Source organism: Mustela erminea, chromosome 9 (assembly GCF_009829155.1).
Source record: "Mustela erminea isolate mMusErm1 chromosome 9, mMusErm1.Pri, whole genome shotgun sequence".
In the NCBI taxonomy this organism is placed as follows: Eukaryota; Metazoa; Chordata; class Mammalia; order Carnivora; family Mustelidae; genus Mustela; species Mustela erminea.
In genome coordinates, this window is record NC_045622.1 from 46,482,835 (window position 1) to 46,506,620 (window position 23,786).

Below are 23,786 nucleotides of genomic sequence, written 5' to 3' on the forward strand. Positions count from 1 at the left end.
TCCCTGCTGCACCACGGGGAGGGTGGGGACATGCCCAGGACACTGCTGTGTCACTGCACATCCAAGCTTCATCTACACCTTCTGCAAACAGTCATTCTTCTACCACTTTTGAGTCTAAGGTTGTGCACAAAGCCTGAACCATTAACCCTTTGGAACTTGAACTTGGGAGAGTGGTTTACACAGCCAGAAAAGTCAGGGAATTCCAGAATATGTCTGTTGTGGAAGAGGGGGAGTCCACCCTAAGTGGTCATTCTCCCTAGGCATTATTGACTCCCTGTAAGGTGATCATTAGTGAACATTAATCCCTTAAAAGTTACTTGGCAGGCACAATAAGAGAAATGTATTCATTGACTTTGGGGTCCAGTAAAAACAAAATAAATAGGATATGTATGTTATTGGTAGAGTTATTGGCTTATTGGGTTTCTCATATTAAATTTCACAGTATTAACTATTGCCTCCATTCTAATTTATAGAGAATAAGGTTTGCTTTGTCTTCTTTTTTTAAAAGATTTTATTTATTAATTTGACAGAGAAAGAGAGCACACAAGCAGGGAAAGCTGCAGAGGGAAGAGAGAGAAGCTGAGAAAGGAGGCCAACGCGGGGGTCAGTGTAGGGCTCGATCCCAAGACCCTGGGATCATGTCCTGGGCCAAAGGCAGACATTTAATCAACTGAACCATGAGGGCCCCAGTTTTGCTTTGTTTTAATGGTAACACATGTACTTGCTTTAAATGACTGAGTTATTTTCTTGACAACTATATCTGAAGAGAAAAAACATGGGAATCTCTAAACCAGCTTAAAATGCCACCATTCTGTATGTCTGAAATCTTATGGTACTTATTTAATATTCTATCTCCTATAACATCTAACAATGTTTTTTACCCATAATAGACACTTGGGACTGATAAGAGCTGCTATTTCTCAACCTTATTACATTAACTTATGAAGGCTCAAGGAGGCTAAGTTACAAGTGGCTGAGCCAAAATTCTAATCCTGTCTTTTTAATTCTACAATCTATGTTCTTCCTACCATAGCACATGACTGCAATTATCTGCAGATCAAAAACTGAACACATATTTAAATATCTGGGAACACAGAGCCATGCCAACATCCCATGTGAAAGTATGAAAAGTTGAAAGTTCAAACCCACCTAAGTGACACTCAAATTCTAAGCTCTTCAGGAATTGACTGACTTGCATTGGAGGTTTTGTCACAATACAACTCTATATGAAAGGAACATGGAAAGATTAAATAATTTTGTTTTTGAACATAATGCAGTTCTCTGGTTAGGAAATAATGCACATTCATTGTAAAAAATTTGGGAAATATAGACATTTAGAAAATAAGTTAGAATCATGATAATCTCATCATCAAAAAGATGTATTTATTATATTCCTTCACATTTGGTGCATGTTTTTATATAGTTGAATTTTTTATCCTGCCTTTTTCATTTGCTATCACAATACCGGCATTTCCTTACATGAAAATATACTTTGCAAACATTAGTTTAAATTGCTTCATAGTTTCATATCATATAGGTGTAACATTAACTTTTACCCTATTTTGGATATTTAAATTGTTTATTACATTGCAATGAACATCTTTGTGGAAGAAAGTTAAAAATCTCACAGATGGGGACTCCTGGGTAGCTCAGTGGCTTAAGCCTCTGCCTTCGACTCAGGTCGTGATTTCAGAGTTTTGGGATCGGACCCCACATCCTGCTCCCTACTCAGCAGGGAGCCTGCTTCCCCCTCCCACTCTGTCTGCCTCTCTGCCTACATGTGATCTCTCTCTGTGTCAAATAAATAAATAAAAAATATTTTAAAATCTCACAAATATTAGAGGGAATCAGGTTAACTGTTCCTGGATCAAGTACTTACCACATACAACTGAGTTTGAAATGTCTGCAGACTGGCTCTAGTACTCCTTATTACATTTGTTTTGTGTTGTTGTTTGTTTTTTAATCATAAACCAGAAGTTTTCTTTTGCATTATAGCTGAATGAATTAGCAACAATAGTTTTTACTGAGTAACACAAAGCTTCTGGAGAATATTAGCATCCAAGACAGTATCCATATAATACCCTGAGCTAAGACAATTTACAAGTCAACCTCAGGCAAGTGACCTAGAATTAGTCAGTAAACACCGAGGATTTGGACCCAAATCATTTTTAGTTATGCAAGTTAGTCTGGTAGTTAGCACACAGACATCAGGGGCATGATTTAAAATCTACAATACCCTATTACTAATTAAAATGCTGGTATTATTTCCCTTCTACTCCTCCCTCCATTAACTCCTTTAAATATTATAGTCTAATTTAGTAGTAAATTACTAAAGAGAAAAACATGACCATTGGGGGCGGGAAAAAAAAAGCAATTCTTCCTTTCAGAAAACAATGACTTAAAGAAGGAACTATTATCTGGTTCCTTTGTTTATGACTGTACTAAAACACAAATAAACTCTAATATTCATTATCTCAGACATGTATTATTGTCAAAATACATATATTTTAGAGCTTCATTTAAAGATACTATCTTGACTAATGTGTTGTACGGGGCATTAGAGTACCAGAGCTGCTTTATTGCCATAAACTCATCTCAGCATTCCCGTGTCTCTGGCATTCAGTTAGGGGCATGGAACATGCATATCTGAGTCAAAAAAAATGTGGGCAGAACGTTTTTGCATGAATGTGGGGAATGGGAAGGGGTAGCCTCAGGACTTTCAGTGTAGTGGGGTGAGAGATCTTGAGTGGGCTTATACCACTGTCATCAACTCCAGTGGCACTCACTGAAGTTGGGAAATTGAGTGAAGTGACAAATATAAGGGGCAAAGCACGACTTGTGACCCACTTGTCCTATAAGTATTTCCTGAGTATTCTGCTATGTATCAGACACTTGGAGCTGGGATAGAGCAGGAAACAGGAAAAGCAGGATGTGTGCTGTCAGTGCTTTCTCACAGGGGACATAGAGTGGAAGTGAGCCCTATGACAGGAAAGCACATGCGCTGTTCTGTGACCTGACCTAGCCTAGGGGTATATTCAAGGAAACCTTGCAGAGGGGAGGTATGTAAGCTGAGACGGACAAGGTGAGTACTAGCAGAGAGAAAAGGGGTGGAGGAGTCTCTGGGCAGAGAGAGTATGTCCAAAGCCTTAAGGCAAGTAGGGCCAGTCCACTGGGACTAGAGCTGGGAAGTGAGGGTGGACAGACCCGAGATGAAAAGAAAGAGTTGCACCTGAGAAAGCATACTATCATGCCATAGTAATTTTTCCTTATCCCTTGAAAAGCATCACGAAACGTTGAATGTTTCCGTGAGAGAATGGCTGAACTGATTTGTTATTTATAACGATCACCCTGATTGCTGTGGGAGTCTGCCTTGGCTAACAAGAGCACACGCAGGGGGAGCAGCTCGGGGAACTATTGCATCGTTCAGGTGATGAATGATCGGAGTTTGGACCGAGATGCTGACAAAAAGACTGAGAGAAGTGAGACAGATTCTGAAATAAACTGAAGGTGTAAACTGGGAAAGGCTTAACGACTAATTGGAGTTGGATGTGAGAAGAGGTTGTATTCCCTCTGACAAATCGGCAGTGCCTTCTCCGTCCTGGGCCCCACTTCATGTGCTAGGTGTACAACAGCCTTCACTTCATGATGACCACCCACTAGAATTATTGGAGTGATTCTGAGGTGGGAACATGAGAATTGGTAAAGACTGGTAGAGGATCAATGCTGGAAGACAAGTTTAATAGTTCTTTTTTTGAACAAGATTAGGTTTAAGATGCCTGGGAGGAATTTCCAGTGGATATATCATGCAGTCAGTCGAACATAGAGTTTGGGAACTCTGAGAGATCTGGCTGGAAGCGTAACTGTGAAACTTTGAAGTCAAGGAAATTTAGAGACTTCCTTGAAAATGTATACAATAACAAGAAATACCTCTCCAAGAAGTAGCCTGCCATTTCGCATGGGTTTTTCTTTGCCACTTTTCCGCTTATGGTGATTGTTATCCTATTTTACAAAAGAAAGGTATTATGTCCTAACCATCCCAAATCCCACTATGGCTCTATTTGCTATTTAGTGCTATTTTACTACTAATTTAACAGTATTAATTTACTTCTAGGTGTAAAGGAATAATCTGAAATAATGTGGCTCAGATGAGTTAGTCAATGACTTTCATCATTGAAGTTAATGATTAATTAATGGATAATAAATTCTTTAAGTCATGTGGTTTCCCATTCTTTGCTCTTAATGAAATTGAAAAGGAATTATAATCTAACAGATCATTAAAATAGTTTTAATGATAGCTTACAGGATTTGAGGCATTTTACTTAGAAGGAATTCAAAGTTCTCTTTCTATCTCCATCTACTCGTTTTTGTGATCAAGTTTTCTCAGCACTAAGATTTGTAGAAATGAAAAATAGAAATTCTGACTCTTGTTTTATATTAGCCTTAATTTATATTTATCAATGGAAACACGAGGTAATTTTAAAATGCTTCACTTACTCCACGAAGGAATGAAGCCCTAATATGATTGCATTTTTATTGTTTTTAGATAAGCATCTGCCTTCCGCTCAGGTCATGATGCCAGGGTCCTGGGATTGAGACCCACATCAGGCTTTCTGCTAAGTGACAGCCTGCTTCTCCCTTTCCCATTCCCCCTGCTTGTGCACCCCCCCAATTTCTCATAATTAAAATAACTCAGTCAAAATAATTTTTTGACATTTAGAGGCTTATATCACAGGAAATTTTTAAAATCATAGGATTTATATTTGTATATGTGTTTTTATTTTATATAAGTATGTTAGGGTAATCTGTATAAGATGTTTGAACATAGAATATATTAGGGTGAATGAAACTGAAATGAAAGCATAAATTCAAGATTAAAAAAAGAAAAGAAAATTTCCAATTCCTCCAAAAGTTCTTGTTAATTTATATTTTAAATTGGTGGTCATGGGCGCCTGGGTGGCTCAGAGGGTTAAGCCTCTGACTTCGGCTCAGGTCATGATCTCAGGGTCCTGGGATCGAGTCCCGCATCGGGCTCTCTGCTCAGCAGGGAGCCTGCTTCCTCCTCTCTCTCTCTCTGTCTGCCTCTCTACCTGCTTGTGATCTCTGTCTGTCAAATAAATAAATAAAATCTTTAAAAAAAATAAAAAATAAAAAAAATAAATTGGTGGTCATGGATTTCAAATTGATATATATTTACATTCCACTATATAAATTTGAAATGATGATGTAACCATTGAAAATAAATTTTATAATTCACAATAAACCAGAAATTAAATCCTTTGCTATTATTTAAATTTCCAATGAAAAAATTAGATGTCAACTTAAAACATACAAAAGAGCATAGTTTGTTTTCCCTTTTGTTTTCTAAGTATAAAGGTCAATAGATTGAAAGAGAACTCAAATGAGGAGGTAAAAGGGGGTGATCAGAGTGGTAAGGAGATGGGCAGGAGGGTCAGGCCGGAGAAGAACACTTCAAGGCAGTGGTAGGCAACTGGCTTCAACATTGTCATAAGATAACTAAGATCAGGACTAAAGAGACTGCGTTAGATTTGGCCCAAACCAGATTTGTGAATTTAGTAGGAACATTTTCTGTATTTTCCTTGTTAGGGGCATTGTGAGGAGACAGGATTAAAATGGGGTAAAGAAAGAATGGGAAGGAAGAAATAGAGAATATATGTAATTAACTCATTTGATAAATTTGATTTGTAAAGAGGAAAGAGGACAGTAGCCAAGAGGTCATGTCAGATTAATGGAAAGATTTTCAGAAGGTAAGAGATATCAGAACATGTTTGAATATTCCAGGACTGGGCTAAGTAGAGAAATGGGATTTAAGGATATAGGATATAAAGAGATTAAATGATCAGGTAAGGTCTTTAAAAAAAAATGAATTGATGGACATTTGGTGTCAGAAGGGACACTTCCTCCACTGCAATAGGAAGAGAGTAGAGGACATGGGCTTACATGTAGTTAAGCATGTAAATCTGGCAGAATCAATGGAGGGATTTCTCATCAGATAGTTTTTCTCTCTTGGAAGCAGAAAGAAAACTTATGCACTGGAAGTGGCAAAAGAAAAAAAAAAAAAAACAGGTTCAGAGATTATCATTGCAGAACAAGGAACAGCCAGCTGACCAGGCGTTTGAGATGATGAATTTATAATGACTCCTGTCACCTACTGATTTTCTCCAGCACTTCAGTGTTCAGAGCTATGGAAGAGGCAATGGAGGAGACAGAGAGTTGTGCTCAATCAGGTTTAGGGTTTTGGCAGACAGTTGTCATAGAAGAACCAAGTGGTAGCCGCATAAACAGGAGTGATAAATGGCAAGGAAATAAGACCAGCAGCCCTAAGATGAATGTGTAATTTTTATTTCCATTTTTTAAAACTCTTTTAAAAGATTTATTTATTTATTTTAGAGATAGAAAGAGAGTGCAAGCAGAAGGGACAGAGGGAAAGGGAGAGAGAATCTCTAGCAGACTCCAGGCTGAGCATGGAGCCTGACACAGAGCTTGATCTCAGCACCTGGAGATCATGAGTGGAGCAGAAACCAAGAGCTGAACACTTGAACACTGAACACTACGTCACCCAGAAGCCCCTTTATTTCCATCTTTTATCTGCTACGTGAATTTGAGTCAGTTATTTAACTTGTCTAAGTCTTAGGTTTTCCCACTTGAAGACGTAGAATTACCTACATGGCATATTTCCAGACTTCGAGAATAAAACAGATAATGTTGTTGAAACGTTTTATGAACACTGTTTCTGGAGGTTACTACATTTGTTGTCATAGGAGTCCCATGAAATGTGTAGATCTCTTTTGGATCTCTTTCTGGTCTCCTTTAGAAAGGTCCCCCAATAATGGTTCCATGATTAAAGGAGCGAGACTGATACAAAGCAAAGGTCAAGCAAAGTTTTATTTTGCGCCAAGCATCAAGAATCAAACTGACCGGCCAGGACCGTCTCTTACAAAGAGGCGACCCCTCCCTGCCTTACAGACTTTTATACAGCAAACTTTTATAGGGCAAAGGCCATGTGGTTGGGCCTGGCCACACACAGGTGGCCAATGAAATTGTAACACACAGAGAAAGCTGCACAGTCATGCTAGGTCACACACGGGTGGCCAATTGAATTACAGTTTACCCTATAGTAGCTATTTGAACTAGCCTATCACTTTGGTCAGAATTAGCACCCAAAAGGTGCCCAAAAGGTGGGGCCCACACTCCTTGGTAGCTAGGGAGACAGTATGCATGCCCCACTGATTGGATGTCTCCGCCTTGCCCGACTGGACTCATCCCTGCATTTGGGCTGTTATCTCCACCGACCTGACCCACCCTTGTATTTGGGCTTTGTTACCTGGGACTGGTTTCCGGGACTTAGGGGAGGCGGGCAGAGTCAGTTTAAGTTTTACTGCATGAATAACATCACTGTTTAACTGGACGGAATCGCTCTGGCTATATAGGCCCTTACACTTTATCTTCTGGAAGCTTCTCTTCTCTGCCGCCCTGGTGCCTATGGTCTCCTCTAATAAATTTTTCCATGAAATTACCCCTCATTGTTCCCCTGCTCTTCCTATCTCTAAAATAAAGTCCCATCGTCTGCGTAATGACAGACAACAATGGACTTATTAGTATTTTAAAAGAGAAAATTATGAATCAGATGAAACCCATTTACTGAAAGAGAGAAGATATCTGCAGCATCCTATTTGGTGCCTGTAACCCCTTCTGGCTACCATCCTCTGGCCTCTGAGTTTTGCCTCCATAGCCGAGAACAAGTGTAAGGACTAAGTATACCATTTGCAAACATACCAATTCAACCATTAAATCAGCGAGCACTCGTTTGGGTTTTATAGAATCATAGAATAGTACCAGTTTCAAAATGTGTCATGAGTTTTCATCACAACAGTAATTTGAATTTATTTTATGAAATATGATTTAGCCTCAGAAAGAGATGAGGGGTATGGGTATTATGAAATCACATAAACAATAACAGCTGATTATTGTAACTTAGAAAAGGTCAAAAACAGCATCACTAATCATCTACCCTCAAAAATTACTACCTCTAAGCAATTTAGCATTATCTGCTGGATAGGAAATTGCTCACAGCCTTTGCCAGTACTAAATAACTCTGATAATTATGGGTTTAAATTTAAGAAGGGCTTTGAACTAGAGCTATCAGAATTCAAATCTGGATAGCAAGATTGTGTATACTTTGTTGTTGACAAACCCAATCCAAGTTAGGTAGACCTCCCCTTTATGCGTCCATCCCTTCATTCATTAATCTATTTGCGATTCAGCTGTTTACTGAGTGACTGCTATGAGCTTGGCACTGTCCTAGAGTAAGATGGTCAACAAGACAAGGTTTCTGTTCTAAGGAACTTAAATTTTTGTCTGTTGGGCAGGAAATCAATAAATACACAAAATATCACAAGTAAGAAATGCTATGAAAAGAATGAAGCAGAATGTTGTAGGATGAATTCCTGGTGGCTACTTTCAGTTGGGTGCTCAAGGTAGGCTTCTTGAAGGAGGTGACACTTAAGGTAAGATCTTACTGACAAAAAGGACCTAGCCAAGCCAAGATAAGGGAAAGAGTTTCAAAGCTGAAGGAATACTAAGATGAAGTACCCTAGGGCAGAGATGAGCTAGGTACCTACTAGAAGAAAGTAGGGCCATTGTGGTTAGAATAAAGGGGACAAGGGGGCGGGGAGGTAGACGATGAGAGCATGGGAAGAAGTGGGAGCCAGGAATGACATAGAAGACTGGTAAAGGGTTTCAATTTTATTTCATGTGATACAGGAAGAGGTTGGAGGACTTCAGGAAACAGTGAGTAACACCATCCAATTCACATTTAAAAATCAGGTACTCTGGCTTGCGTGTAGAGAACAGGAGTGGGAGCAGTGAGCCAGCACATCCACGTAGAAGCGTGGTTACTTGGACTGGATGGTAGTAGTGGAGGTGGAGGGAAATGGATGCATTGGGATCTATTTTGCAAGATTGATCTTTTTTTTTTTTTTTTAAAGATTTTATTTATTTATTTGAAAGAGAGAAATTACAAGTAGATGGAGAGGCAGGCAGAGAGAGAGAGAGGGAAGCAGGCTCCCTGCTGAGCAGAGAGCCCGATGCGGGACCCGATCCCAGGACCCTGAGATCATGACCTGAGCCGAAGGCAGCGGCTTAAACCACTGAGCCACCCAGGCGCCCCGCAAGATTGATCTTGATGATAGATTGCAGACACAGGGTATGGGAAGGAGAGGGAACCAGGAAAACTGAATGGATGGTGGGAGCCCACTGTGAAGAGCTGGGCCAGCCACTGGCAATAAAAAAATAGAGACAAGATATCTTAATTCACAGAGCTTAAATTCTAGTGGGGGAAAATCTAATAGATAAGAAAATAAATAGGGGCACGTAGGTGGTTCAATCAGTTAAGTGTCCAACTCTTGATTTTGGTGCAGGTCATGATCTCAGGGTCATGAGATGGAGCCCTGTGTCTCGTGCTTAAGGTTCTTTCCTTTTCCCTCTTCCCCTCCTCCCCGCTGTGTGTGCACACACACTCTCTCTCTCAAGAAAGAAAGAAAGAGAAATAAATGAATTTAGAGAGGTATGTTATTTGCTATTGAACTATACATATGCTGAGAATTGCTTCCCTTTAACAACCAATGAATTTACTTACCATGAAATTTAATATTTACAATTTTAAGAGTCTTCAAAGATGCCAACAATTTCCTCTTAAATATTTTATACACCTTATGGACTGCTGAAATCACTTATCATCAGATAATATGTATTTGCTCTGTAGAAGTGTACAGAACATCAGCTGGTTCATAAGCTAGTGTAAACGCGCCATGGGGGAGCATCAGGGGGCACCTCATATATTCCTGGTAAGTGAAGAACAGTGCAAAGTAAGCAGCAAGATTGCAAGCAGTTTGCCACATAGTATATACTCGAATTCTCGCTGAATTCTCTTTCTATGGAAATTAAGGTCCAAAAATTATGACAATCACGAGAAAAATAAATGAAAACTTGAAATTAAAACATCAACTCTGAAGGTTGGAAGATGTACTTAAGCTAGAGCTAGTCTTATGTTAAGTGAAACAGGCTGCTGTCCTTATGACATAATTAGGGTCTTCTTGTCAATCTCCTTCTCTCCACCCCCATGTCAGGGGCCATCTGTACCTTTCTCATCCACCACTGTATCTTTGTGCTCACACAGCACCTGGCACTATGTAACAGAAGCTCAGTAAATGTTGGTTGAAGGTGCATCTTTGTGCATATCAGATATATTACATTTCTCAACTAATATTTGAGATCTTATCATTGTGATTACTTGCTCTTTTTATTTGTTTAGACCTTGGCCTCTTCCCGGAATTCTTTTTTTCTTTTTTCCAATGCAAACAGAGTTGTGAATAATAGCTTGTTTCTTCCAGTGATTACATTTGAGTTGATTCTATTTATAGAAGAGAAACAAGATGACATAAGACATAGCATTCTCATGGGGCAAGGTCACTGGAGAGGGTGAGGAAAACATAGATACTGGCAGCAAAGATGTCATTGACTAACTTCCCTACTTTTACAATTCATTCATTTATTAATCAAATATATATTCATTGCCTGCTGTGCCAGGCATGATACTAGACACTGAAGATACAAAAAATGAATTTAAGATAGAATTTCTCTCATGTGACTCATGATTCATAGATAGATATAAAAGTTTAAACAAAACATTTCCTCTTTTTCCTTACCTCCCTTACTAGATATCCATCAGCATATCTAGTAGGTTCGAATTAGCCCTCTCATCATCGCTTCCCTTCTATCTAATTGCCTCTGCCTGGTTTAACCCAGGCTAACAAATCTTTTATCAGATTATACAATAGCCTCTAACAACAGTCTTTGCTTTCTTCTACCCTAACTCCACCTCTGAAATCTAAGCAAGTCTCCCTACCTCTATATCCTACCTAGAGAGATTCTTCTTCTTTTTTTTTTTTTTTCCTAAAATCTATTCTAGCTAAGCACTACAATGGCTTTCTACTGCCTGTAGGTTCAACTCTGATTCCTCAGCAGGTTTTACAAGGTCTGGAAGACTTGGTCTGTGGTCCTCACTTCACCGGCCTAAACTATTCCAGGAACACTTCTCTCTCTATTCATCAGGCCAACTTCTTCTTGTTACCCTGTATCCTATATTGCTCTCGCCACAGAACTTAAAATACCGAAATTTAGTAGTTTGTTTTTCTATCTTCCCTGTTGAATCAAAAAGCTACATCAGAATTGGCATTAGTCTTAAAGGATGGGTAAGGTTCTTAGACAAATGTAGAGACTGGAGGTGGTTATTCAGGCAGAGGGACAGTCCTAGACTATGAACTTGATGTTTGAAGAAACTGTTAATGACGTAGCAGGAGACAGGGCTGAGGAGGTGAATCACAGCCAAATTATAGAAAGACCCGTTTATTGTGTAAAGATCTGTGAGCTTTACCCAAAAAGGATTCAGTTTATATCCCACAGAGCCCCATGAGTAGGCGCTGGCCTATAGAAAGCCTTCACGTCAATTAGAAAAAGATACCCACTTCAGCAGACCCAGGACAGCACCAGGGCATTTGGCTTGGAGAGAGGGCTTGCCTTGGATTTCTTTCGGTACTCGCTAGCTCAGTCATATGCCGTGCCCTCTTTCTGGATCCCTTGGAGCCCTCTGAGAAGTCACAAATGAGGCCTTCCACCAAGCTGCACTGTGACACCATTCCCTCCCCAATGCAGAAATTACAGAAACTCTGCTTTTGTTTTATACAATTATACACTATATGGCTTTTGAGAAAGATTTCATTTGAAGAAAGAGCTTCTTGGATTTTTCAAAATCCTTGAAAATCTGTAGGCAGTGGAGAGCAATTAAAAGACTATTAAATAGAAGAATAAAGCAATCAGGTGTGTTTTTAATAATACCATCCTGGCAATAAACTGAAAATGGATTATAAAGAGCAAAGCTGACATGAAGACTGGCAAGAGGTTGATCCCCACCCCCAGAATCCAGGTAATTAATAATAAGAGCCAGATCTTAGATAGGGTAAGTGAAGATAAAGGGAAGACCTTAAACAAACAAACAAAAAGTGACAGATTGGATGTGTGGTTGAGAAAGAAGCACTTTCCACTTTGGGTGATGGAATAATTTACCTTGAGAGAGAATAAAAAATAATGGAGAGAGTTGTTCATTGGGAAGAGAGGAGGATAATTTGGCATTCCTCTCCATTTGAGATGCACTCCAGATTTTCACACAGAGATAGATGCCAGGATAAGCTGACCTTGAACTTAGATTTATAGAACACCAGAGCCAGAAGAGAATTTAACATCCCTGAATCCAACTTAACATTGGGGGTTGTTTAATAATGACCTATTTAACTGGAAAGGGGCAGAACCAGGTTTAGAATTCACATCTGGTTATAACTCAGTATTCTTCCCAGAATACCACGTTCCTTGTGGTTCTCAACTTTTCACTGAAAATTTCAATATCATTAAGTCATATTTAATTAGAATGAGAAGATGTATAATTATGAAGTTCATATTATGTTGATTCCTGCTTTTGGGATTGGAACATGTTGCATAGAGAAAAACAAGAAATCAAATTCAACATTCTTAAATGTATTTCTTAATGTGTATACTCACTTTTAGGTTCTGTGGGGGCACCAAGTCTATCTATAGCTTTTTGGTGAGAATCCACCATGTATTTATACTTTACTCATTAGGTGCAATGGAGATTTGATTGATTAGGAAATAGTTTATGAAGCTATGGCTTATAAACATGTCCTGGAATGAGGCTGGTCTTGATTAGGGCTTTGCAAGTCACCATGAAATAAAATGCAGAGATGGGAATGAGCTCATTATCTTCTCAGGACAATGATGATATGAATTAGCTAGAACAGGGGCTTGAGAGGGGTCAGATTTAGAGTCCCTTCAGTAATGTTTATTCATTTGTAAGTGACAACCTCGTGCCAGACATTGGTAATGCAAAGATAAACAGCTTTTATATGGGTTAAGTAACTCTTGATGAATGTTGAGGGAGAGGAAATGATGATAGAGTTGCTTCCAGAAGCCAAAGCTGGGCTGGTGTGTCTGGATGGAGAGGAGGGGGGGCGACTTAACCTGGCAGTCAGGAAAAGCAGCTAGGAAGCTACTGCACTGACCCAGATGGGAGGTACCAGGACCTCGTTTCATAAACTGATGTGCAGTTCTGTCTGCAGAAAGAGTATTCATCTGAATGGGCTAAGTAATTCCCAGTCCTATGATCATTTCCCTTTGAAATTCCCATTTCATGCCTCTTTTCCATGTTTACCCACTAAGTACCTGGCTCAAGATTTGCTGCTGGCCTCCCTGATTTTCTGGGAAAGTGCCGAAAGACCAATCACTGATGCTGAAATAGCCAATTTCTTCCCCCATTGTGGAAAGCTGTGATCTTTCCCAGATGACAGCTGCAGAGAATCCTGCAAACATTTTATATAAGGGAAATGAAGTGGCAAATACAGAGAAATAGTACATTCACTGTAGGGGATGGCTTCTATGGATCATAAACCTAGTTACTCTTACTCAGAATTAGAGACACAAGATGAAGCCCTATTTTTTAAAGTGTAGAATGAAGTGGCCACCGCTTGGTCTTTGCTAAAGGAACAGAGTCAGGAAAAGAGCGACAGACAGGAAATGAGTGCTGGAAAATGCCTTACATATTGCACAGTCTCACACATTGTGGCAGCCCAGGTCTCCTGGTCCAAATGCATTTAGAGACTTCATGATAATGAAAAGCTGCAACACTCAGGGAACTGGCTCTAGAGTCAGCTCAGGACTTTTATCACAATCAATTTGATCTACGTAAGATTGAGTATTCCTGTTCGTTTTAGAATGAACCAGATATGAGCCAAGTGAGTGACTCTTCAATACATAGCACAGTGGTTTTCAGAGTATGGTCCCAGACCAGCATGGCCAACAATTACCTAGAAATTTGTTAGAAATATAAGCCTTCTCTCCTGCCCCAAACCTACTGAATCACAGACTCAGAGTGAAGCCCAGAAATCTGTGGTTTACTGAGCTCTCCAAATAACTAGCACATGCTAAAGTTTAATAGCCCTTGATCTAGAATTTGTTATTTGCCTTGGCTTTACTGTTGGCCAGTATGATCCTTGACCCCATTCATGGTTACTCAGTAGTTGGGATTGGCCCTTAAATAAGTCCCAAAATTATTTTTAACCGGAAGAATGTGGATAGTAGGGTACATGAGATTTAAGACTATGTAGACATAACTTACTGTCATTATAAACCTCTTTGTGTTTCAGTTTCTGTTGCAAAATATATAAGCATATCCATAAGCATAATATAAGTATAGTTCAGGGCTTTTATAAATACTGTATTTTTAAAAGTACAGGAGACCCACTGAAATTTGAATATAAGACAAACACAAGTACATTTAGTATGTCTCAGACATGTTATAGAATATAGTTATACTAAGAAAAGTGTTTGTTTTTCTGAATTATTATTAGTGTTTCTTGAAAGATTTTATTTATTTATTTATTTATTTATTTATTTATTTATCAGAGAAAGAGACAGAGCCCAAGCAGGGAGAGCAGCAGGAAGAAGGAGAAACAGGCCCCCTGCAAGGAGCAAGGAGCCTGATGTGGGACTCGGTCTGAGGTCCCTGGGATCATGACCTGAACCAAAGGCAGACACTTAACCAACCAAGCCACCCAGGCACCCCGATTATTAGTGTTTTATTTGAAAGCCAAATTTAGCTTGATATTTTAAACTTTTTATTTGCTAAATCTGCTAACCCTATTAATATTACCCACTGACTTCCTTGCAGTGGGACATGGGACAAGCCAGTTGAGGTGAGGATGACTTCCTAGAAGACAAGACGAACTTAAGTATTAAAATGAAAATAAGATATAGCTAAAGGAAATAATGCATGTGATCAGTTAAGCACTGATCAAAAAGTCTGTCTATATTTGTTAGAAATTTTTGTTGTTCGGGCATTTGGGTGGCTCAGTCAGTTAGGCATCTGCCTTCATCTCGAATCATGATCCCCAGGTCCTGGGATCTAGTTCCATATCAGTCTCCCTGCTTTGCAGCAGAGCGTAAAATTAAAGGGGAATTACATTACTCGTCATCAAATAAGACCTCCTGAAAGCCCTCTTTTTACATTTTTCTTCCTCCAAACCTCATTCACCTCATTTCTTCCTCTCTTTCTCATGGAAGATGTCAGAAACCCTTTCAGTATCCTGATTGCAGCGCTCTTCCTTTGTCTCCCTGCTGTATCTTCTTTCTAGAGTTACTTCTTATCTTTCTTAGGCAAATCACTTACCCCCTTTTCATGACTACAGTGTTTTACCCTTGTCTGGTGCTATACTGAGGACTTCACATACATTATCCCATCTGATCCATGCAGCAATCTTTTCCCTGTTTCCAGATGAAGAAACTGAGACTGTGGGATGTCATGTGACTTATCCCAAGCCACACTGCTCTTAAGTTCTAGAGGGGGCCAACATTCCATGTGGATGGGGTATGCCAGGGCTCCCAGGCCTACGTTCTTAGATTCTCGGCCCTGATATATGCCCATTTTAGGACCTGGCATAAAACCCAAAAGCAAAAATACGCTTTTTAAAACACCTGCAATCTCTATGTTCACAAAGAAATAGAGCTGAAATTTTGTTATCTTTCCTTTCAGTTATTTTAAATGCATAACGAACAGGGATGTTTCCATTGTAACACCAGCATTTGGTGCTCATTTATAGTGAATCAACGCTTTAAAAAATGCAGAAAATCACAAAGTTTATTTTCCAACAAAATACTTTAATACCTATGCAAGAGTATATATTTCTTGTTCTTTTAAATTGTGTCTTCAAAGTGGAACAAATAATTTGTCAGGTATTATTTGACTTTTCAGTGATACTGTATCATGTTCCATAATACTTACCTGTTTAATGCAAAATTTAGGTGTGATTCTGTTGACATGTTAATGATAAAATGTCCTTTTTATTTCTAAGACATTTTCTGTAAGGAAAAAAACAGAATTCTGAAGAAAATGAGACAAGAAAAAGATTTAAATTAGGCTTTTAATCTCTTGGATAGTTCTATTTCACAAAATGAATATTGTAGACTTAAATTTGAAACAGCGAACACTGGAAAATGAAACCATCAACTTAGTTGCATGGCTAGAGAGGAGATGTTTATATAAATGAATTTCTAATACATATCAAGAATGTGATAAAGGCTGTACTTTTTATTGGGGCATAGTATTACTTGAGTCAGAAGCTAGTGATACATTTATATGTTTCAAAATGAATGTGGTGGTGACTTGACTCACAAAGGTTATCTACTAGTAGTGAAAGCAAATTAATTTTAAATAACTGAGAAAATAACTATGATCCTCTAGCTAGATGCTATTTCAAGTGAGTGCCCTACTTCAGCTTGATATTCTTTCCTCTATATTTGAGAATTTGAATATACAAACTCTGCCCCTCATCTCTCTCTATCTCTGCCTTTTTTTTTTTTTTTAATTTAAAATGATCCATTCTGAGGAACTCTGTATCAGCATAGGCTTTAGAAAAAGGCCAAGTCAGGCTGGAATCATGTCCCTGCCCTCAACACCACTGTGACCTTGTCAGTAAATTTCATCATCCGTAGAATGAGAATCAGTGTTTCAGAAATGGGGAGGGGGGACTTAAGTGCCAGTGAATAAATGAAGTGGCTAGACCGATAGGGCACATAGCCAGCCCTCTTAAATTTTCCATTTCCATCCTGTTCACCTTCCAGTTCGTCCTTGAGCACAGCATCTTTGACTCATCTTTGATCAATAGCTACAGCTCTTGTATGTACTGTACTCTATAGTCCACACACACACACACACCCAGATGCATTGCCTGTCTGCTTACTCCTCTCATGAACTGTGGGCACACTTACTCTCTTTTCATGGGGGAGTGAGGTTCAAAGAGATGAAGTGACTTGACCGTGGTCACGCAGCTGGGACTCCAGTCCAAGTGTCCTGAAGGCTATTCCAGTGCTCCTTTCACTGCGCTGAAGTTGCCTATTTCCTCCACATGTTCAGGAAAAAAACATGATTTAGGCTGTGATGTCCTCACCCCTGCAATTGACAATTAAGGATTCCACTGTATTCAAAAGGAAAAATTTAGTACAGTTTGACTAGATACAGCATCCAGAATTTTTTTTTTAAATGTCAGCCACTCCCTTCGATGGAAAGCAGTGTTTTAAGATATGATTAATATTCTGAGCATAGGGCGACAGTAAACACTATGTGTTTGCATTATCATGAGATGACAAAATTACCCACTCTCAAAGGACCAGCTGCTGCAGGGCGGCTGGCACCCGTGTTGCCTACATTTTCAAAACTATTTTAATTGGTAATTTTCCATGGCTTTTTTTTTTGGGGGGGGGGTCAGTCAGAGAGGAAGTGTATGTGTAAACCTAATAAAACTATAGCATGTGTTATGATGAAATGACATCATTGAATCTTAATAAGTGAAATTCAGAAATTCAGAATCTTGAAGCTAATCAGCATTCTCATTGAGACAAGAGTGTCTATAACTTAGCTCCCCAAACAGGTATAGAGAAGTTATGGGGGAAAAAATGATAGAAAAATTCTTCCTATACTTTTTGTATAACATTTTCACTACCATGTTATAAGTTTGAATTGATGTGTACAGTGTATGTGAAACTGTTTGCAACATTTAGATGTATGTGATCTCTAAGAGGAGAGTGCCCAACTTTGGAAATTGTAAGACCTAGCCAATTGGATATATGACTGGAAATAATATGACTGAAAGATCATATTCAATTTCTACCCAAATTTCTGACAGCTTTAGACAGAGAACTTGATCACTTGGAACAATTCTCATTTCTGTAATGTGGATAATGACTTATTCACAAGATTACGGAAAGGATCTAGTAGTTAAAATTATAAATCAAAAATTTTTCACTGCTACCAAATATTAGGTGTAATACATACCAGACTCTTTGCTAAAGATTTACATGTACATTATCTCATTTAATCTTCCCCATAAGTCTTTATTGTAGATGTTAGTATTGTATTTATTTATAGATGTGAACACAGGGCCTAAGAAGCTAATTATCAGTGTTTACCAACTTAGGAAATGGAAGGCCTGGTCATTGAACTTAGACTTATTATTTCATTCATTAAAAAATATTTCCTAAGGAGTGATTGTCCTGAGCGAATCAGGCACTGTTGGGAAGAAGGAAATGGGGAATGGAAGACGAAAAAGCAACCAATCATGTTCACTTTACCCTGTCCACTGTGTGGAAAATGCATTAAATGTTGACAAGAGAGGGTCCAGGGGGAGTAGGTAGAAGGCTGTAGAAATAATCCAGGTGGGAGAGGACTTTGACGTCAACCAGGATGGTGGCAGTGCAGATTAAGAAATGTGGACAGATTGCGGATAGACTGCAGGTAGAGACAAACATGTGGTAGTGGGATGAGGAGGTCAAGCAAGAGTAGCCCCTTATTTCTTACTCTGAGTAACATATTAAACTGAGATAGGCAATATTAGAGTGCATATTCAGAGTAAAGGAAGGAAATCTTTCTAGTCTCAAATTTCATACATTTAACCATTATTAAAGTTTTTACTAGTTATCATGAACATAAAAGAGATTTGAAGTCTATGGCTACATAAATATATATTACCTGGACATTTTTATAGAAAAATGAGATGATTCCTCCTGAAGAGAAAATGTCAAAAATTATGTTACCATAATTCTTGGTTTTCAAAGTAAATACCTAAACCAAAGATTACCTGAAATTTTCTATGAATTTTGTGAAATCTGAACTTCAATATCTATAATATTGTGATATGAATTTGAGGGAGAAAGGGAAAACAAAACAAAACAAAATATGGGAAGACACTTTACCAGAAAGCTAACGCATTTATTTTAGATGATTAGGTCATGTACATATTTTCTTCTTTCTTCATGGTTACATTTTTCAGATTTTCTAAAATGACCATATATTACCTTTATAAGTAGAAAATTAAAAATTTAAGAAAATTCATCTATAAGGTTACATTTGTGATGTCTGTATAATCCATAGTAAGTTCTGAGAACCACTGCAATCATAACCCTCAGTCAAACCAGTTAGAAACAATTGAAATATGGGATGCCTCGGTGGCTCAGTCAGTTGAGTGGCTACCTTGGGCTCAGGTCATGATCCGAGGGTCCTAGGATCAAGTCCCACATTGGGCTTCCTGCTCAGCAGGGAACGTGCTTCTCCCTCTGCCTCCCATGCCCTCTGGTTGTGTTTTCTCTCTCACTCTCTGACAAACAAATAAATAAAACCTTTAAAAAAAAAATGATGTAACTGACAGCGGCCTCAAAATATGCAGTCGTCCGAACTCACAGTGTGTACCACACGCTTCCTGTCCCAGGGAACCCAAGAGCAAGAGGGGACTGACCAGTAGTGCAAGTCCATTTGGAAAGCCTGGGAAGGCTGGGGAGTTCAAGATTTCCTTCATTTGAATTGCTTCTTCCAAATAGAAACATTTTAAAATTCCTTGTACTCTTTGCTTCCTCGCTAATTCAGGTTCACTAACAATGATAATATAATTTAAGAAATCTTCCCAGCCACCCTCACTTTTTCTTCTTACCCTGTCTTCCAGGGTCAATGATTGTATCTTGCGGGTGAATGAGGTCGACGTGTCAGAGGTTTCCCACAGTAAAGCCGTGGAAGCTCTCAAAGAAGCGGGGTCTATTGTTCGCCTGTATGTGCGCAGAAGACGACCCATTCTGGAGACTGTTGTGGAGATCAAACTGTTCAAAGGACCTAAAGGTAATAAAATAAAAAATGACTCACAATGAGACACCTGTGACAAACCATTTGGCCAAAATGGATATGCCATAATCCATCGTCAGCGTACTCTCTTCTCTTAGTTTCTGACATTCAGTCCTCACCTAGAGATCCGAAATGGTGCAGTAGTGGTTTTTACAGAGGTCAAGGAAATCAATACTCTAAATAGGAACTCACAGAAAGAAAAGGACAGATTTATATAGGAATGTCCTTATAAGCAGTGTTTTTATAAACCATTGGCGTTTTCTATAAATTTTTAATTTTACTGTATCATTGTGACTTGGCTGGCACATATATTCCTTCCCATTTTTAAGATCTAAATGGTGACTCCTCATTTAGTAAAACAATAATATGAGTGATAATAATTAAACTAGTCTATTTCAAAATAACAGTTATTGTATTTTTATAATACTGTTGTGATTTGTTTTGATTTGTAATACTTTCATGTGTTACACCCAACAAGTACCACATAATATTTTATACTTGCTATAGTCAAAATAGAAAAAATAGAATAGAAAAAAAATTATTTTTTCTAAATTTTATTTATTTTTTCTAAATGCAAATCTCTCTCTCTTTTTTAAAGATTTTATTTATTTATTTGACAAAGGGAGAGAGTTCACAAGTAGAGAGAGGCAGGCAGAGAGAGAGGGGGAAGCAGGCTCCCTGCTGAGCAGAGAGACCCTTGTGGGGCTCAATCCCAGGACCCTGAGATCATGACCTGAGCTGCAGGCAGAGGCTTAACTCACTGAGCCACCCAGGCACCTCTAAATGCTCTCAGATCTCTTGAGTAATTGCAGTTACTCTGGGGAGTCACACGAACAGTGAGATGAATTATTTCACTAATTTTTAAGAACGATCATTTGGGCTGTGCTCTTCAGAATGATGACATTTAATATTAGCTTAAAAGTATTTCAAATATTTTAAGAAAAATCCAATAATTGGCTTAACAGTTTTTTAAATATTTTTAGAAGATTATGACTAGATAGTTACTGTATTATTTGAGTAAATCATTTCTCTTTCCCTTAAAATCTACTTAATCTCTAATGCTAAATGGGATTAAAAAGGAAGTAAGTACACTGCCTTCTCTAGAAGGTCATAATGGCTGGTATTTAAGATCTCAGACCTAGGAGTCAGACAGGACTGAGTTTAAAAGCCCGATTCAGCCACTTACCAGCAGAGTGATATTGGTTGGACCAATCCCCTCATTATTAAATGGGGATCATAATGGTAGTATCTGTCCCACAGGGCTTATGAAAATTAAACATTTAACTAAATCTTGCTGGTTAAAAGTGTAGCGTCCAGAGCTAAAGTGCTACCTCTGCAGCGTACTAGCTGTTTGACCTTGAGCAAATTGCTTAACCTCTCTGAGCCTTAATTTTCTCATCTACAAAATGCAGATAATAATAGTAGTTGTTCCTAGAAATGTGAGGATTAGATGAGCCAATTCACTAAACTAATTAGAACAGTGGCTGGCCCTAATTGACTCCCAAACGAATATTACCTGTATATACATGTTATTTGTAGTATGTTTTACTACAAATAGCTTCAAACTTTGCTACAATTGCTTGGTAATGTAATGAAAATATACAAAGATGCCCCGTGGGCTAAATTCAAATGGATTAAAATCACATAATTAAATCTGGAGGAAAAAAAAAGGAAGTAAAGTATTTGCATACCACAGTGTCTGATAGTATGAAAGGAAAGACTTTCTAACCTCTACACATTTACTAAAACCCTATTTGCAATGTGCTCTAAAGATAAACAATTTGAACATCCCATGATTTCTATAAAAAATATATGCTATTTACAAATAGCAAGCAGGTATTTCTACAGTTCAATTAATGGTGATTATTCAGCACCACCCTAAAGCGAACACCAGTTTGAAGCACTCAGCAAAGCATTAGCATCTATTAGCAGGCCTCCTGCTAGCTGAGTCACTAGCTAGCTCGCTGACCTCTAGCTGCTCAACAGAGCACTTCAAGGTTCTTGTGAATCCATAGCCAAACCCTTTAATTTTAGCAGGAACAGTTTGGGGGGATCTTTGATGCCAGGGTCCCCTCTGGCTGGTTTATTTCAGTCTGAACTGTTGTCTCCTTTGAGCAGAGAGTAGAGCAGGAATTGCCATAGGACATAAAAAGGGGGAAGTGGGGACAGGTGAGTGTAATCCAACAAGAATACCCTGGCAGTAACCCCAAAGTACATGGCAGACGACTGATAGCTTTGGTTTACTGAGGCATAAAAAACTAGGACATTATCAGAACTTAACCTCACCTCCCAGGAAGCAGGAACTGCCATGTCCCTAAAGAGGGGTGTGGACCTGTTAGTCCTGTTGGGATTACATTGAGTCAGTCATACATTTTTATACTGTCACCATCCAAAGGTCACTGATGGGGATTTGTTTTTCTATAAGTTTATTGACACACAAGGAAAGAAAAGGTGTTAGTTATTGTTTAAATTCCTAATGCATTTCCCAGTGCCTTAAACATGGGAAGTGCTGAATTAGTAAGTTGAAAAATTAAATTAGATTCTGCACTAAATATGATGGTACCTTACAATATTAACTTTACTTAGCACCTCTTAATTCATAGTTTTTGAATGGCAAGATATTTAAAATAAATTTTTTGGGATGCCTGGGTGGTTCAATCAGGTAAGCATCTGCCTTCCACTCAGGTCATGATCCCGGGGTCCTGGAACCAAGTCCCACATAGGGCCCTTTGCTCAACAGGGAGCGTGCTTCTCCCTCTGTCTGCAGCTCCCCCTGCTTGTGCTCGCTTTCTCTTTCTCTGGAAAACAAATAAACAAATAAGTAAGTAAATAAAGTCTTTTAAAAAACTAAATAAATTTCTACCAATGTTTAGTTCCTACTGTGGAAACCGTAGTGCTCCCCGGGGGAAAAAGATAATTCAGATGTGATTCTGATGGAAGAATCAGAAAGTTCTCATGGGCAAGAAAAACATAAAGTCAACTAACTTTAATGCAAGGCAAAATGAAATCAGCTCTGTGATGGAATATGTGTCATGATTCATCTTGACCAGGAAAGCCAAAATGCTCCAGAATATTTAAAATTTTAGCATATGCTCACAGGTCCTTATGGACCCTTTGTTGAGGACATGGGCATTCTCGATAGTCCATCAACTCTCTAGCTAACTGGGCTAACTAACCTCGATTACGCATGTGCAATACAGAGCTAACCAGACATCTTCATCAATTTAGTCCTTCAATGACTCAAGGAATATTAAGTATTTATTATGTTCCTGGCACAGAGGCTGACAAATGGAGATTCATGGAAAAAGTAGAGATAGTTCTTGCTCAAGGAGATATTAGCCTAATGTAGAAAATACCCATGATGTATATTGGGAAACACACTAGCTCGAATGAGCATAAAAGATTATAAAGTGGCCAATCAAATAGAGGGTCAAAGAAGACTTCTTTAAGGAAGTGCCACTTAAGCTAAACCTTGAAAGAAAAAGAAAAGTAGAAGTAAGCTAGATAAAGCGTAGAGAAGAACATTCAGACAGGAGTAAAAGCATGTGTGTATGAAGGCCCTAAAGTAGAAAATATCTAGATAAGGAAGTCCACTGTGACTGGTGTTTGATGAGAGGAGAGTGAATGACATTAAATGATACTGTCACGGTAAGTGGTACCCGATCACCCAAAGGCTCGTTGACCACATTTAAAGATATGTTATTTTATTTCAAGATAAAGCAGCAAGAAGTTACTGCACAGTTTTCAGCATGGGAGTGACATAATCAAAATAGTCATTTTTTTAAAAAAGATTTTATTTATTTATTTGACAGAGAGAAATCACAAGTAGATGGAGAGGCAGGCAGAGAGAGAGAGAGAGGGAAGCAGGCTCTCTGCTGAGCAGGGAGCCCGATGCGGGACTCGATCCCAGGACCCTGAGATCATGACCTGAGCCGAAGGCAGCGGCTTAACCCACTGAGCCACCCAGGCGCCCAAAATAGTC

General features: G+C 38.7%; 1 protein-coding gene across 12 annotated transcripts in view; it reads left to right on the plus strand.

The window, feature by feature from the left end:
- The window catches only part of DLG2 (discs large MAGUK scaffold protein 2), a 2,075,147-nt gene that overhangs the window by 1,499,651 nt on the left and 551,710 nt on the right, over positions 1 to 23,786 (plus strand). For all 12 annotated transcript variants that reach the window (XM_032356653.1, XM_032356654.1, XM_032356656.1 and 9 more), the window contains one exon: positions 19,632 to 19,801. In XM_032356653.1, coding sequence (XP_032212544.1) covers positions 19,632 to 19,801 — 170 coding nt within the window. The remainder of the gene's footprint in view (positions 1 to 19,631; positions 19,802 to 23,786) is intronic.